The sequence below is a fragment of the Penicillium subrubescens genome (genome assembly GCF_028828155.1).
Source record: "Penicillium subrubescens strain IBT 31985 chromosome Unknown utg000004l_segment0_segment0, whole genome shotgun sequence".
Taxonomy (NCBI): Eukaryota; Fungi; Ascomycota; class Eurotiomycetes; order Eurotiales; family Aspergillaceae; genus Penicillium; species Penicillium subrubescens.
In genome coordinates this window covers 4,082,549-4,098,378 of record NW_026643154.1, presented here as the reverse complement: position 1 = coordinate 4,098,378, position 15,830 = coordinate 4,082,549, and the positions used below count along the sequence as shown (strand labels likewise).

The 15,830-nt window shown below is 49.3% G+C and overlaps 5 protein-coding genes across 5 annotated transcripts; 2 read left to right on the top strand and 3 right to left on the bottom strand.

The window, feature by feature from the left end:
• Window positions 1-85: 85 nt before the first annotated feature.
• Window positions 86-901, top strand: N7473_006524 (uncharacterized protein; the record flags this gene model as incomplete). The annotated part of the gene is made up of 2 exons (XM_057152464.1): window positions 86-340; window positions 419-901. 2 exons carry the CDS (start codon window positions 86-88, stop codon window positions 899-901), a joined length of 738 nt encoding a protein of 245 aa, XP_057010269.1.
• A 2,680-nt stretch (window positions 902-3,581) lies between these two features.
• On the top strand, window positions 3,582-5,634 carry N7473_006523 (F-box/WD repeat-containing protein; the record flags this gene model as incomplete). The annotated part of the gene is made up of 2 exons (XM_057152463.1): window positions 3,582-3,887; window positions 3,943-5,634. 2 exons carry the CDS (start codon window positions 3,582-3,584, stop codon window positions 5,632-5,634), a joined length of 1,998 nt encoding a protein of 665 aa, XP_057010268.1.
• A 943-nt stretch (window positions 5,635-6,577) lies between these two features.
• Window positions 6,578-7,822, bottom strand: N7473_006522 (dihydrofolate synthase; the record flags this gene model as incomplete). Its single annotated transcript, XM_057152462.1, has 1 exon — window positions 6,578-7,822. One exon carries the CDS (start codon window positions 7,820-7,822, stop codon window positions 6,578-6,580), a length of 1,245 nt encoding a protein of 414 aa, XP_057010267.1.
• A 3,432-nt stretch (window positions 7,823-11,254) lies between these two features.
• Window positions 11,255-12,079, bottom strand: N7473_006521 (sulfotransferase family protein; the record flags this gene model as incomplete). The annotated part of the gene is made up of 1 exon (XM_057152461.1): window positions 11,255-12,079. The coding sequence occupies one exon, from the start codon at window positions 12,077-12,079 to the stop codon at window positions 11,255-11,257; it is 825 nt and encodes a 274-aa protein (XP_057010266.1).
• A 519-nt stretch (window positions 12,080-12,598) lies between these two features.
• On the bottom strand, window positions 12,599-14,273 carry N7473_006520 (guanine deaminase; the record flags this gene model as incomplete). The annotated part of the gene is made up of 2 exons (XM_057152460.1): window positions 12,599-13,896; window positions 13,958-14,273. 2 exons carry the CDS (start codon window positions 14,271-14,273, stop codon window positions 12,599-12,601), a joined length of 1,614 nt encoding a protein of 537 aa, XP_057010265.1.
• Window positions 14,274-15,830: the final 1,557 nt, after the last annotated feature.

Genomic DNA, 15,830 nt, shown 5'->3' with positions numbered 1-15,830 from the left:
AAAATATTCCCACAGCCATTTCGACTCAATGGAAAATAATAGTAACAATAATAACCAAGACTTTCATTTCTTCTCCTAGCTACCCATGGAGTTGAGACTGGCCATATGGCGTGAATGCCTCCTAAACCGAGTCGTTGAGATAGACTATGCATGGGATGATTGCGGCGTCTTCGGTTCTGATCCGCCGCCATACGAGCTGCATCAAACGACTAATCTCAACCGACGCGCGCCTGTGATTAGCAGTGTATGCCGTGAATCGCGCCTGGTCGCTTTTGAAGCTGGACATTTTCGCAAGAAGGGTTTGACCCCGGAGGAGGACTCGTGGAAATCCAGTATCCGCGTTGACAAAACATGGATCGACCCCTCTCTTAACACTATACACTTAAATTGGACACCGGCCTATAGTGCTAGATACTAGGGTGACGGAAGCGCTCTCGACTATTTAGCTAGGAGGGCAGCTAAGGTTCGCGGGGGCTCTTTTATGCTTGATTATCTTGATAATTACCGCGATAGCGATGTCGATATTGAAGAAAGGATGAGGGCTCTCAGGAAACTACAACACGGAGTTATTGTGATGCGTGTTATTATAGTGCATACCTCGTTAGAGAATGCGGTGAAGACGGGATTGTTTGGACTTCTCGGCGATGCCTGCATACAGCTTGTCGATGTATCCGACAAGACGAGTCTGAATGCCTTTTTCGATTTCGCAGAGAAATTCGAGTCTAAACCTAACGGATACATTACTAGGAAGCAAGACTTCTATAGGGAGACTCCAGAATCAGTCAAAAATTCCTCAACGACCGCCTCACGTATGCATTTGATGCCCAAGCTGCTCGGACGTTGCCTCTGCGACCGGCTATCATGTTCAAATTCTGCCCCTACTGGTGCAACCATTCTATAGGAAATTTGCAAAGAGCCGAAGATGTCGCCAATGAACGCGGCGGCAACGGAATGACCCAGGGACCCGAGGGTCGGCAAAGTTTCAGAGCTTTTATGGAATCTTTGTACCCGAGGTAAAACTAGTGTTCAAGTATTTCAACTCAGACTTAATCTACATGAGCACCTCTGATAAAGGTATACACTATTGCCATCCTCGCAAGCCTCCGAGATTTTTGGACCATACGTTTGCTAAATTGTCGAGGGATCACAACTATTCTCAGTCCATCAAGTTCTCGATATCAAAACTAGCTAGACTCACGGCCAGGAACAGAGTTCGTCGGAGCTACGCTACCTTTGGAGAGGGAATGAACTGTATGAACAAGCCACCACTCCAAATTTTTTTCAAGAAAGAGCATATGCTAATCAGCTCCCAGATTTCGACTGCAATTTTCCAGACGGAAATGACTATCCTTACGGAGAATTCAGTAACAGTTCCGACTCGTACTTTGACTTGACGGCCAATGGAGCTGCCACGCGCTTAACACTGACGGACTCTGACGGCTGAAGTGCTAAGCTAACCGACGAAGGCATTGACTCCTCTTACGTTGAATTCGGTGATTATACGTGGACGCAATACTACCCGAGTACCAGGGAGATGCGGGAACTCGATTACAATTTCAACAACTTCCCTATCAAGAGCGGGTCTATGGTGGTCCCGAATCCAAATGACATTGTTTCGCAGGCCGTCCCTAATATGCCAGCCCTCCGCAGCCATATGTAGGCTACCCTGCGGGATATCATGTTGGGGCATTGGATCAACGACTCGACGTCGAATGCTGCGGAGGCGTACAGTTCCCCCGTCTTCATGTTGATGCAAGGTGTGGTCGAACAGTGACACCTTGGACACGATTATGAAGGTCTGTCGCATCGGGTAGATCTTGGAATCTCTTTTGAAAGCTCGCCACAGCCTTCACCCCTGGGTTTGCCCAAATATCTCGACCTCGCCACCATCTTTCCTTGCAATCTAGATTCTAGGTAGTGAAGGCATTGGTCAATGTAAACAAAATTAGATCCCTGGTTTCTTCATCCAGTTCATAAATTAGTAGCTTTTAGGAATCAGAGGACCGAGGGCCGGTATAGAAGCCAACACACGAACTCTGTACTTCCCTACATTATTGTCCACGAACCCTCGTTAGCACTCCTGCATACTGTACTTTTGTGTATTCTATTACACTCACACGCGCTTTTCGAAATTCTAAGACTGACCTCTAGGATCCAGACAGCGACTATTCATTCGTTGATGGCCAGGATATAGCAAAAATTGGCATTTCATCCCTTCTACTCCGTACATTTTCTACTGACGAAGGTTACTGTCTAACCGGCAGAATAGCGGGCGGTACTGGACAGTGGGCGGTCAAGCGGGTGGAAAGTGGCACCATTTCTGTCGCCAGAGGTAGTCAGCTGTCGTCGATTTCAACAGAATATATGTTCCATATATATTCTAGTTGTAAGACTGATTGATTCTCTAGCCTAGATATCAAGGATCCAGTATACTTATTTTCACCATATCCAAAAATAGAAAAGTCTGTCGTGCGAAAGCACAAGTGGAGGTAGCGTGCAAGTAGCCTTAGGTACCTAATTGTAACAATATATATACACAAGAGCATGGCATGGAGTCAACTTGATTATCGTAGATTCATACTGTAGTGCCCTAGAGGCTAGGTAGTTAACTTAGATACGTATCCTGCATAGCTGACTCATGAACAGTAAGCTGCATTCGCAAACTATCTTTATGGAGTGGCTGAAGCAAGCCAACCATGATGATGTGATTCTGGGTCTAGAATGCTAGATGTCAGCTCCTTATCAAGCGGTCTGAACAAACCCCGGATGAATCGGAAAAGGTCTCACCATCCCCGGCCATGGCGACATCTGCTATCTTTAGTCATGCACAGGCTAGTCCCTACAGAGCTAGTGAGCATGGGTCCATCCTCCTGCCATTTGTGGACTTGTGGATATCCATTTTTCGTCATCCCTAACTTCATCAACTCCATCGTTCCTGGTCAATTTGTGAGGTGATTCACCGCGGAGATGGCGCCATCACGTGGGTCCACCTTAGCTAATCCCCAGACTGCAGCAGATCACGGGGATTGCAGGGCTTGGCATTAGCCAATGGGATCCCGTGATGGGATTCACCGCCTTGGACAACGCCTCCTCTTGCGTGATCGTCGACATTTACTCTCTCATCAGACTCATCTACTTGGTTGCATCTCCAGCAACCACGCCGTCGGGAATTGTGCAATCGCCCTTGACACTAGGCCACCGACTATTTGAACTACTGCAGTTCTCACCTCGCTGACGGCGCTCCCCTTCGATCTTTTTTTACTTTCACAACCGACCATCTATACCGCACCTGCGAATCCCTGGCAAATCCTTATCTAGGTACTCGAGGTGTCCGCCAGGGTCCTCGTCACCCACGACTGACCCCCTCGGTGACTTACTGTGCCCCGATACTGGCACCTTGGTGGATGTACCTTGCCCCTAAGATCGACATCGCCTGATTTCTTCGAATCGACAAACTCCCTCCCCCGCGATTGACAACAAGCCTTCGAAAGCTCCTCTTCAGCCCTACAATACCCAAACCGGCGTGACTCTTGTCGAAGAAACCACTGTCTCTACGAATACTCCGACCTCGTCCTTTCAATATGGAGTCCACTGCCAAGTCCTCCCCGGTCGTGACGGGCTCGACCACCCGCGACAGAGAAGACGGAACAAAGTCCGATGCAAAGCAAACGCCCCGCGATGCCAGCGACGCCCTGGCAGAACTGGCGAAACAGAATGTCGCCCCCTTCCTCGCAAAATATCACCCCCGACAATATGCGCCCCTACGATCGGAAGATGGAACAACCTCGGTGCCGCGCACAGTCAACGCAGGCTACTGCTATCGCCACCAACCAGACTCCAAGTGCTCGCGACAGGCGGATGAGCAGTCTATGCACCAACTCCAGCGAGTATGTTCCCCGAGTTGCTGTCATTGATCATGGAACGTTGCTAACACAGATCTAGGAATTGGAAACGCTTCCCCAAGATGATCAGCAGGGCATCGCCCACGTCTGGTCGCTCTTCTCTGCCGCCCCGGCTAAGCAGCGCAAGCTGATGCTGCAAGGCATCCTGGCTCAGTGCTGCTTCCCCCAACTGTCATTTATCTCCGCCAGTGTCCGTGAACTCATTCGAATCGACTTCCTCAGCGCTCTTCCCCCCGAGCTCTCCTTCAAAATCCTCCGCTACCTCGACACTGCCTCCCTCTGCCGTGCTGCACAAGTGTCCCACCGATGGAAGGCTCTCGCTGACGATGACGTGGTGTGGCATCGGATGTGCGAACAACACATTCGCCGGAAATGCAACAAGTGTGGTTGGGGCTTGCCGCTGCTGGATAGGAAACGGTTGCGGGAAGCGAAGCGCGAGATCGAGCTGCGCGCGACCAACTGGGGCAATCAGCCTTCTAACAACATCCCGGACGGTGCGCCGAATGGTACCTGCTCGGTAGTGGAGCTTCCTACCAGTGGAAAGCGCAAGCTCGATGTGGATGACCAAGGTTGCGCCATGATCAAACGTCATTGTATCTCGCCAGCCTACAAACCTGAGCCGGATGACGAGTACTTCAAGACACGCTATCGACCATGGAAAGATGTCTATCGGGATCGCTTCGTGGTCGGCATGAACTGGAAGCACCGACGCTGCTCCGTCAAGGTTTTCCGAGGACACACCGACAGTGTGATGTGCCTGCAGTTCGAAGACAACATCCTGATGACCGGCTCGTACGACGCGACAGTCAAGATTTGGGACATGGAGACTGGAGAAGAGTTGCGAACCCTCCGTGGACACACTGCCGGTGTGCGCTGTCTACAGTTTGACGATACCAAACTAATCACGGGAAGTCTGGATCGCACCATTAAAGTGTGGAATTGGCGTACTGGGGAATGCGTCTCGACACTCCCCGGACACTCTGAGGCGGTTATCGCCCTCCACTTTGACGATACTCTCCTTGCGTCTGCTTCAGTCGATCGAACGGTCAAGATCTGGAACTTCGCGGACAAGTCGGCATTCGTCCTGCCCCATCCGGAGGGTGTCAACGCTGTGAAGATTGACACCGCTTCCCGTACCGTTCTGACTGCTTGTGACGACGGTGCCGCACGGCTGTGGGATCTCGACACCAAGACTTGTATCCGGGTCTTCCACAATCACATCGGTGCCGTGCAGCAAGTCATTCCTCTACCGCGTGAAATTGAATTGGAGAGCCATCTGGCGGATTGCGAAACCGATCACATCAGCACATCCTCCCAGAATGGTGATGCCGTTAATATTCTCTCGCCCATTCTGGAACACAGGACTCTCTCCGCGCCCCCTTCTTCATTCGGTGCCTCGTTCGATCAAGACCAGGATCGCTTGGAACCCCCACGCTACATCATGACAAGTGGCGTCGACGCGACTATCCGTCTGTGGGAAACCAACACTGGCCGATGCCTACGCACTTTCTTCGGGCATCTGGAAGGTATTTGGGCATTGTCAGCGGATACCCTGCGCATTGCCTCGGGCGGAATGGACCGCATGGTCAAGATTTGGGACCCTCGCATCCCGACCTGTCAAGACACTTATGAAGGCCATTCCGCTGCCGTCAACTGCATCGGGCTTAGTGACAGTCGCTTCATCACTGGTGGTGACGATTATCATGTCCGCATGTACGATTTCCGGGCATGATCTTCCTTTTCATTACACCCTCACCTCTTCTCCCAACCTTATTCTCTTTCATCCCGCCCTACAACCTTTCCTTTTCGTACTCTTATGGTGCTCTTTCGGTCAATGGCTAGATACCCGGGCGCTTTTCGAAATACTCTTATCAATTCTGTACATTCCAGGGACCAGGCTTCGGTGTCACATTTGCGCAATAACTGCATTATTAACGGCGCTTGGGAGGATTCTTTTCAACTTTGTGTATTGATTATTTGTTCAAATAATATTTTGTTACATTTAAACTCTGAGTTCTCATAAAGTATTTTTTTTCTGATATCATTATCTGTTACCTACGGTTGGTCGCAGATCTATCTTTTCCATGATAGACTTGACACCGCTAGATTCATCAAGTCAGAAGGGAATTCTGAAGTCAAAAGAAGCCAATTCCTCGTTCTCACTGCACAACCGCAGGATATCCACAATCGTACCCTCGACATGGGCAATGCCAAGTCCCCAACAAGGATTACTAGTTTTCTGCTGTGTGTAGATCTTCCCTTTGACCTCGGTAACCAGACTAGCGCAGAGTATATCGTGTATCTTTATGGAAATTGGATGATGAAACTAACGAAGGAACCGCCCACAACGCACGGAGACGTCTTGAATCTATGCACGATCGAAAGGGCTTTACCACTGAATATCTCACCCTCAAAGAGTGTTTTACTAGGGTCCCGATGATGAACTCCTTCCTAGGAGAGGACCACCTAGTGTCAAATTGAAAAACACGCTAAGGGTTAGATACTCAGTGGCAAAAACCTTCGGATTGTACATAAATTCAAGACTTCAAGTCTTCCATGCCTCGTGGGGAGATTCTCAGATCTCGGACATAGCTGTAGCCCCCTTGCACAGGAATCTTTGTATGTTTAGATGAAACAGAGAACTAAATAGGAGGATAATGCATAAAGAAAGGGTATCATTGACGTGCATCACGCAGGAGACGGTGAACATCAGAAACAAGGTATAAGCTGCCAGCAATGACAATTGGACCGCTTTGGGCGATCTTGCTTGCCCATTGAATCGCAGGGAGCAGATCGCCTTCAAAGCTCTCCACCTGTCCAATACCCGAAATGGATCGTACAGTCGAGGAAAGCTCCGTGGCATTGGTAGGTGTTACCCATGGCATGCCATCGACTGGGCCAAACTCTGCAGTTGCGACATTATCCCCGGGCCGAATGATGGAGCAAAAGACTCCCGCCAGGTCTTTCCCACTCGACGCAGCAATGACCCATGTTACATTTTCAGAGGTTGGGCGGAGCTTGCGGTCGATGTACCGGCCAAGAACTGCGGCGGACTGTGGGTTGTGGGCACCATCTAGCAGAACTGGCTCTGTACGATTGATGAGAGGTTGGAGGTTGATATTCTCCAACCGTCCAGGCCACTTGACGTCCGAAAGATGGGGCAGGAGTGAGAAGGCATCGACTAGAGGCCGAATCTTGGACAGCGCGAGATGCAGGGCAGACACAGCGCAGCACATGTTCTCTTGTTGATGAGGCTCAAGATCCAACGTCCGGAACAGTTGTGCGAGGGGTGGAAGTTGCTCGTCAGCTTTGTCCGGCGAAACAAACATTGCGTCAATGCCGAGCTCTTGGACACGGCTCGACAAAGTCTCAAGGACAGCAGTCTCGTTGGTGTTGTCAATCACAGAGGGCACACCAGGTTTGAGAATACCTCCTTTCTCCCGGGCAATTTCCTCAATTGTCGACCCCAGGAACGCCTGGTGGTCCATCCCGATCTTCGCAATGACCGAGACCAGCACATCAGTCAAGATATTGGTCGCATCAAGACGACCACCCATGCCCACCTCCACCACTCCAACTTCGACTTGCTCATGATTGAAAATCTCAAAAGCGGTAGCAGTCAAGAGCTCAAACTCCGAGGCACCGATGCCGAGTTTCTCATCCCGCTGTTTAACCTGGGACTCGATCTGTCGAAAGAGGGATTCCTGGACGACCCGCTCGCCGATGGTAATGCAATCCCACCGATCAATCAAATGGGGTGAGGTAAAGCGTCCACATCGAACACCGGTTGTGGAGAGCAAATGGGAAAGATAGGCACTAATGGAGCCTTTACCGTTGGTGCCGGCAATGTGAATGGCTTTCCATGTTAACGGGGTTTGTTGGAGGAGACGCGCGACGCGGCTCAATCCTAACTCGATCATTCCTCCGGATGTGCAATGGGTGGGAATCCTCCTCAATTCATGATCAAGGGAGCATGAGTTGAGGTCGACTTGGGCTTATCACTACGGAGTTTCGGTGAAGTTTCCCGATGGCGGCGGGCAACTCGGGGAGGCACGTGACTCGGGTGTACTCCGAACTCGGGACATTGTAGTGACTGACAATCAACATCTTTGGTGTCAAGGGAAAGACTAGTTGTTGGGTGATTAAAGAAGCACTCATCATGGAATCTACTTGCACAAGAGATGACAGAGGAAAGAAACAACACAAGATCATCCAATGAATGTTTGATCACAGTTGCCCACTTCCAAATACTCGAGCATCAACACGATGATGTCATTACCAAATGTGGACACAGTCTAACTGCAACAGGCAGCCGACTGGACTAATTGGGTTAGAACAATAATATTTGAGAAGTGATATCTGTGCCCTCCATGATATTGCGGCCCACCCACCGCTTCCGCTTATGGGTGCGCCCTAAATCCCCGTCACCCCTAAATCCCCGTCACATTTTTACCATGCGTCTAAAAAAACCATCAAATTAGATAACTAGCCTAAATAAAAAAGATCTCCTCGCTCCAGGGCTACTCTAGCCGATTCGGTAGACCTATCAATATCCTCCTGGGGCCTCTTTGGCATATCCAAACCAGTAGCCTGCTTATACTGCTTCGCAAGCTTCCTCTCCTCCGCAGCAGCCTCTTTCTCCTTTCTAGTCTTGATTGACCGATTCGCATCGCGAACGCTTAGTATACCAGTTTGGCTAAGCGGTTTAACCTGGCGCTTGGTAATTGGGCGCCTCAAGGGCTCCTGAGCGGCCCTAATTCGCGAAACAGTCGCTTCCGCCATCATAAGCCGCTCGTAGATTATCCTGTGGTGATTGTGAAGCATTGCAATATCTCGCTGAACCTTCGGGTCAAAGGTAGCCACCTTCTTTGATATCTTCTTCTGATTCTTCTCTAGCGCTTCAATTGACTTCGGAGGGGTATTCTCCACGCTTGATGATAGTAAATTTGTAGGCTCCGGTGATGGAGTTCGGGGTTCTCCATGAGCGCGAAGATCAGGTGCGTGAAGAGGAGTAAATTCTAGCTGGCTAGCTAGTTTATCCACTATATTTTGGCCGTTGACTGGCCAAATACCACGATCTTTGAAGGATTGCCGAATAATTCGTTGGTTAAATGCCTTCGCTCGTACAGGCCCAATTACCCGTAGAAAATCCGGTTTACCACATGGCTGACCACCCCAGAAAGATAGCTCATTATTCATAAGCCGAAATTGCTGCTTATAGCTCAAAAATGGCTTACCATCAAGTGGCTGACAGAGATGTGTTGAATGAGGTATAAAGCCGAATGGTATAATATCAGCTAACTCGCATATCTCAAGGAATTCGAGGGTAAGATGTGCTCCGTGGCCATCAAAGAGTAGGAAGCGCTTTTCACCCTTTTTTAGACGGTCAGGTGTAGCAGTAGCTGAAATAAAATGATATAGCCATTCAGAAGCAATTTCATCAGAAATCCAGCCATTCGGTGAGGTAGCAGTAAGTGTGTTTAGAGGTAAATCCTCACTATTATGGAACCAGCTCTCCATAAAGACCCCGCCGCTTTTAAAGATAAATAGCGGATCCATTTGCCAGCCGTCAGCAGCAATACATTCGAGTGCAGTGATAGTTTCGCCTCGCTCAGCTTCAGCAAGGTCAGGGCAGTGCAATCTACCATTAATAACCTTACGAGACTGGCCCTGGCCAGGTTGGAAACCACACTCATCGAAGTTATAGACTAGCCTTGCAGGGATATCCTTTAGCAGGGTTGCAAGCTGATCATACCAGAAAGAGAGAGCCCCTGCATCTTCGGCTTGAATGCGCTTTGATTCCTTTAGATTCTGCTTCACTGGAGCGAGGGATAGGTGCTTTGGAAGGCGTGATATAAAGTAGTATGCCCAATTCTTGCCAACCGGCTGCCGACCCGCATCAGCGCGCGTAAGGGCCTGATTTGCCCACGCTTCTATAAGCTTTGCAGTAGGCGGTAGGTTCCAATCGCACATTTTGACTATCCAAGCAGTCAAAGCCTTCTCCTGATGTGATGTAAGCGCATTCTTGCGCGATTCAGTGGTAGAAAAGGGCGATCGGGCCTTCTTGACGCGATCGGCAAGGGTAGTTCGAGACACGCTAAATTCACGCGCAGTTTTAGCGATATTCGGCTTTTTTTGGTGTAGAACGGCTTTACAGGCCTTCTGCAGGCGATCCTCGTCAAAATTGGAGTATTTAGGCATATTGGGTGGTTGGGAAAGGGAGTTGAAATCGAATGGTAAAAATGTGACGGGGATTTAGGGGTGACGGGGATTTAGGGCGCACCCATAAGCGGAAGCGGTGGGTGGGCCGCAATATCATGGAGGGCACAGATATTTAGCAGTTCGAAGCTTGAACTACTACTTTTGATCGTCTGAAAATGGTTAGCCTGTATTCCTTTGTCAATAATCATTTTTTGCCGTCGCGTAGCTCCTGTCTATATCATCCAGAACGCGTTACCCCGGCTTCAATCACGTCAACCTATTAGTCTTGGACTCTTCATCCCCTCAATCCTACCAAAATGTCTATGCTTCCTACGCCGCTTTGCACGGGATAATTTCCATAACCCGAATCGTGGCAGGCCGTCCGATCCTCAAATCAGGACAGATCGTTATCTAGACAAATTCATGGATAAGATAGATAGTTTAGAGAAACAAGAGATCGATCGAGAACAGAAGATATGTGCGATCCAAAGCAGAGTCAGGATGTCGTCGACACCACCTCCTGAACATCGTGGGCAACAACGACCCCACGCCAGTGAGCCTGAAGGTATTGTTACCTTTTCTTCTTTTGCTACTATAATTTGTGCCATGTCTGAGAAGCTAATACATGTATCACAGAAGAGGCAGCCCCATCACTGCCCCCGCAGTACAGACATCCCGAGCTAGACTTTCTTCATAGTCAGCTCAAAGAGATTGTACCGCCAGCACCAAATCAGATGGACCTGATCTGAAAGTCATCCAGGCCAGGTTGTCTAATATAGAAATTGCGTTGCTAAATACCAATCAACGCTTGAATGGCATCACACGAGCTTTGTATGCAATGATAGCTGTCCAGTTTGTGAGGTATAGGAGGGAAATGACGCAAGAAGAGGAACAGAAGGAGGATGAGTACGACAGTGATAGCGGATCGAGCTTGACCTCGGCACGATCTAGCCTAGTTCTGGAATATAGATCACTCTTAAACTGGAGGTGTTCCGAGTATAGCTCGTAGTTCAGCACGTTTGACAAGCAATCTCTCTGGCTCTCATGATTATGCTCATAGCTACACCATCATCTCTCTCCTGCGCAGCGGTATTCCAGCCTGCTGTTTGCCTGCTCGGACTTTTAAAGCTCTAGCGTTTCTCAACTCAGTCTCAAGCCGTCTGACTATATGCGAAAGCCACCCAAATAGCACCCAGACCAAGTATCACAGGCACCGCAAGTTTGATACCCGCTGTCCACATCAATCTCTTCCGAGCTTTCACCTCCTCGGCATGATTTCTTGCTTCATTCTCCCTTGGAAATGGTACATCAGGTACTTCCACATCCAAGAACGCACACAGGGGATCCCATCCATCCCCCATGTGATACTCGAGCATCCGCTCCGGTGGAACAGCAGCTCTCACGCTGCGATAGTACGCCTCATACACATCTCTCGCCTTCACTAGAATCTCTTTCCGACTCTGGGCACCAAAGAAACCAAAATGAATCTTCCGCATCGCCTGCACAGCAGGAATGCCCATCAACCACAGTCCCACAAACCCATTAATAGCTGCCATAGGCTGCAACATGACCCGATCCAGAACCTCGACTTGAAAACTTGGCCACCATCGCTCAAAATCTCGCTGAACCACAACAACCATGGCATTGGGGTATGCTCGGATAAGCTCAAGTGCAAATGGCGATGCCAGATCTGTGACGGCGTCATACTTTGCGCCCCACAGTTCGTCCCAGTCCGCGCGGGTAAAAGGCTCTCGAGGGCGTGCGTTTGGTGTGGAGGGCCATGTTGCCTCGGCGGCTTGCTCTAGCTGTACCCACGGGGTATCAGTGACTTTTTCCAGGAGTCCGTGGTGTGTTGTGAAGCCCAGGATTTGGTATGCGCGGGCCATGGCTTTGGTTCCTGTTCGGAACAGGCCCGCGTGGATGATCAGCAAGCCATCGCCTTGGTGAGATTTTTGATTCTCTGGGTGAGATGCCATATTCGGATATCTCAGCCTTTGAATGCGTATCTAGAAGGTGTACAAGAAGTGCAAATGATGTTTATGCTTTATCTTGAAATTAAAGTGATGTATTGTAGCTGACGTTCCACTCCACAACCTGTAGTGCGTCAGCCCCCAGATGCCGCATTGGCTAGTGCTTACAGTCAACTGATCAACCTTGCCAAGACGGTATTTGGGGGCTGAATTCGACCGAATTTCTTTTCACCACGAAAAAGATCCGTTTTTGACTCTCAACCTTGTTTTGACTGTATGTGACGCCGTGGGAAGCGTATTCCATCACTTCACACGCGTTGTCCTCAACATTCAAGCCTTTAAGGATACAACCGATTGGAATAGCTGCCAAAATTATCCGTATATACAAAACTAATCATATTATTTAACATGTCTCTCTATGCTCACCAAATCTATAATCCCTAGTCAATAAGGGGTGCCCAAGAGGGTACAACCATCCGCTAAGAGTACACAGTCAAAAAACAAACAAATCATCCATCAAAATCCCTAGGACTTCGAATGAACCAGCCGTCCAGCGACCCAGACAGCCTTGACATTGCGATCATCACCACTCCATACCCATTTGTGGATCTTCTCCTCCCACGTCTCAGCTCCAAAGAGATCGACATTGCCAACGGGACCAGCTTTCACCAGACTCGGAGCACCATCTGTTCTCATATCGAGCGGTTTCTCACTCAATTCCTGAACGCTACCGAGCTCGATGAGTTGTGCATCCCAGATCATGCCCTCGTCGAAGCCACCAAGATCATCAGCCATATCAACGACCGCAGCGCCGCCGCGAGTCGCCAGGTACAAACTCTCCTCAACCGACAATTTCTCGCGGCCGATAATAGGTTTATCAGCGTGTCCATTTTCGTGCACATGCTTGTCTCCCTTCTGGCAGAAGGAAGTAGTATGCCCGAGTAATCGAGATACGAGACAAGCTTGGCGTGCAGCTTCGAGAATACTGGGACTATAGCCTCCACTCACGTCTGTGCCCAAACCGACGGTAATTCCCTCATCAAGTAAAGTACGAACGGGGGCAATTCCCGATCCAAGAGCCGAGTTCGAGGCCGGACAGTGCGATATCTTTGCGTCTCGCTGACGGATCAGATTGCGCTCGTCAGGGGTGAGATGAACAGCGTGAGCTAGAATCGTCCGCTTGGTGAGAAGGTTATACCTGTCGTAGACATCTGCGTAGCTCTCCGACTCGGGGAACAGTTCCTTGACAAGCGCGCACTCGTTCGTGTTCTCGGAGATATGGGTCTGGATGTGCAATGGCGGGCTGAACTCAGCCGCTAATTTTCCAAGGCCCTCCAGAGCAGGCCGCGTGCAAGTCGGCGCGAAGCGTGGAGTGATGATCGGGTTGACAAGAGTACCCTTTGGATCCAGCCCGCGGATATACTCAATCGTCGATCTTGTCGCGCTCACCGAGTCGTCAGCCGATAGATCCTTATAGTATGGTGGGCAGAAGTCCGGATTATCCATGCATACGCGTCCAATAAATGCACGCTGTCCGCGCGAGTGGCATAGGGCAGCGAGTGCATTTGTCGCTGGGACATGGACCGTGGCAAAGTAGGATGCACATGTCGTGCCGTGAGACAGAGTGCGTGCAACCACTTGGTCATAGATTCGCAATGCTGATAGAGGTGCATCATTAGGAAGCTTATCGGTTCCACCGGGTTGGTCTGCCTGGGCGCCAAAGCCTGACTCAACGGGGAACGTATACGTTTCCAGCCAGTCGAGCAAAGTCGAAGAGCCGAACAGGCCAACATTCGGGAATTGCGGGGCATGGATATGTGTGTCTTTTTTTCGAGTCAGATATGTATTTGTGAGTGATTGAACGTGGTTAAGAAAGGAACATACCGATAAATCCTGGGAAGAAAAATTCATTTCTCTCTTCGCTTGCAAGGACAATCTTCACCTTGACTTCGTTTCCGTCATAGCCATAAGTTTGGGGGGCGTCCACATCCACCCACCCATTACGGGTCATCAATTCCTTAAAGGAGGCATCATCGCGAGCCTGCCAGTCAAAGCCTTTGATTCGACCGTCCGCAGAAGCCACCCATAGTGCGCCACGATTACGCACAAGCTCTGTTTTTAGCCGAGGCGTAGAGTCTGGTAGACGGGGTGTGTGAACGAATGTACCGCGATAGATGGTATATGCGTATGCTTGCGCCATGATGTGCTGGGGTGAAACAGCCAGTGGATCAATGGTAGTTGGTCAAAAGAGCGAAGGGCAATATCAAGTGCCAGACCAGACCAGTTTCCAGGGAAATCTCAAAATAATCAGAAGGATGAACACACTTCAAAAAGTCAACTTCACCAAAGTCTCGAAAGTCAAGCATCCATCGGGACTGCAGGTAGGTCGATTGATATATCTTTTCCCCTGAGCGCAGGACTGATAAGGATGGTACCCGAACAGGCAGTCCCAGCACGGCGATGCGGAGTATCCACCTCAGTTTCTAGAACACTAAGGATGTTCCTGCTAGATTCGACGTTGCGGCACAAGGGAGAGATGTGTAGTTCAAACAGGGTGGTATAGACAACGCAAGATCAATAGGACAACTCTTTCAAAGACAGGCAATTTTCCGCGGTGATCGGCTGTCTCCGAGTAGATGACGGTAATATTTCCATGTTACACGAGGATTGTAGAGGGAAACAGTGCGGACGAGTGCGGACGAGTGCGGGTAAGCGGTACGGTATGGTAATGAGGGGCACCGATAAGCGAACGCGGGGGACATTAAAATGCTGGAATTCGCATAGAAACGGCGTTAAGATGATAAACTAGTAAACTAGCCATCAAATTCAATGAGATTTCCCACTTGGTAAGTTTTGTGGTGGTCGGAATTTGTATTATCATCAGCGAGTGTCATTGGCGCCAGCCGCTCTCAAAGTCGGACTGTAGTTGGAGCCGCAAAACGAGAGAAGCCATAGTATGTTCGCCGTTGCCTCGTCAAAAGAATCGCAAAACGTCCTCGTAAGAAGTGAACGTTCTTGTGGAGCTAATTTCAAGCTTGGAATTCCATGAGACGCAACGAATTCGCCATGATCGACTTCATGCTCAGATCCAGGCATCCAAAGACTCATGCATCTACTGACATTCGTCTTCAGCTAAAAATTCCCAAGGTGCCACTCGCATGAGCGATGAAGGCGACGATAAAATACTCCCGATTCATGACTGGTTTGTGATGAATTATAGAGATTATTAGAAGAAATGGAAGACAAAATGAGTATCAAAAATGGAGGGAGCAATTCTGGTGGACTATCGTGTCGCATATGCAGAAGGCAAGCGCCGGACAGATCGTGCCTTCCTTTTCAACTTATGGCTCAATGACTACCAAAGCCACCCGACTAAATACTCTATGTCTGTATGTGATAAGTAACAGTGGTGGTGTGAAAGACGAACGTGAAGACTTACCCTAGTCCAGCCACACATACAGTAACATGGTATGGCTTGATGTGGGAGGATATTGTCAACTAGTCGTTGATTATCATTTTAGCTATCGCGTATCACCTATTTCATTCAGTCCAGCCTTCAAAACATTGATCAAGGCTATCATTTTGAAGTTTGGTCTAGGTTCTAGATTTGGGATGTCAAGATAGTTGAATGACGTCAAAAGAAAGCATCGCAGTAATTCCTGCGGTGCGTATTTTGCAACCTATTATTGCGTCGGCAGTAGTAGAGGATGAAATAACAACTGGACGGCTACCTAAGAATGGAAATATTATGGGATAT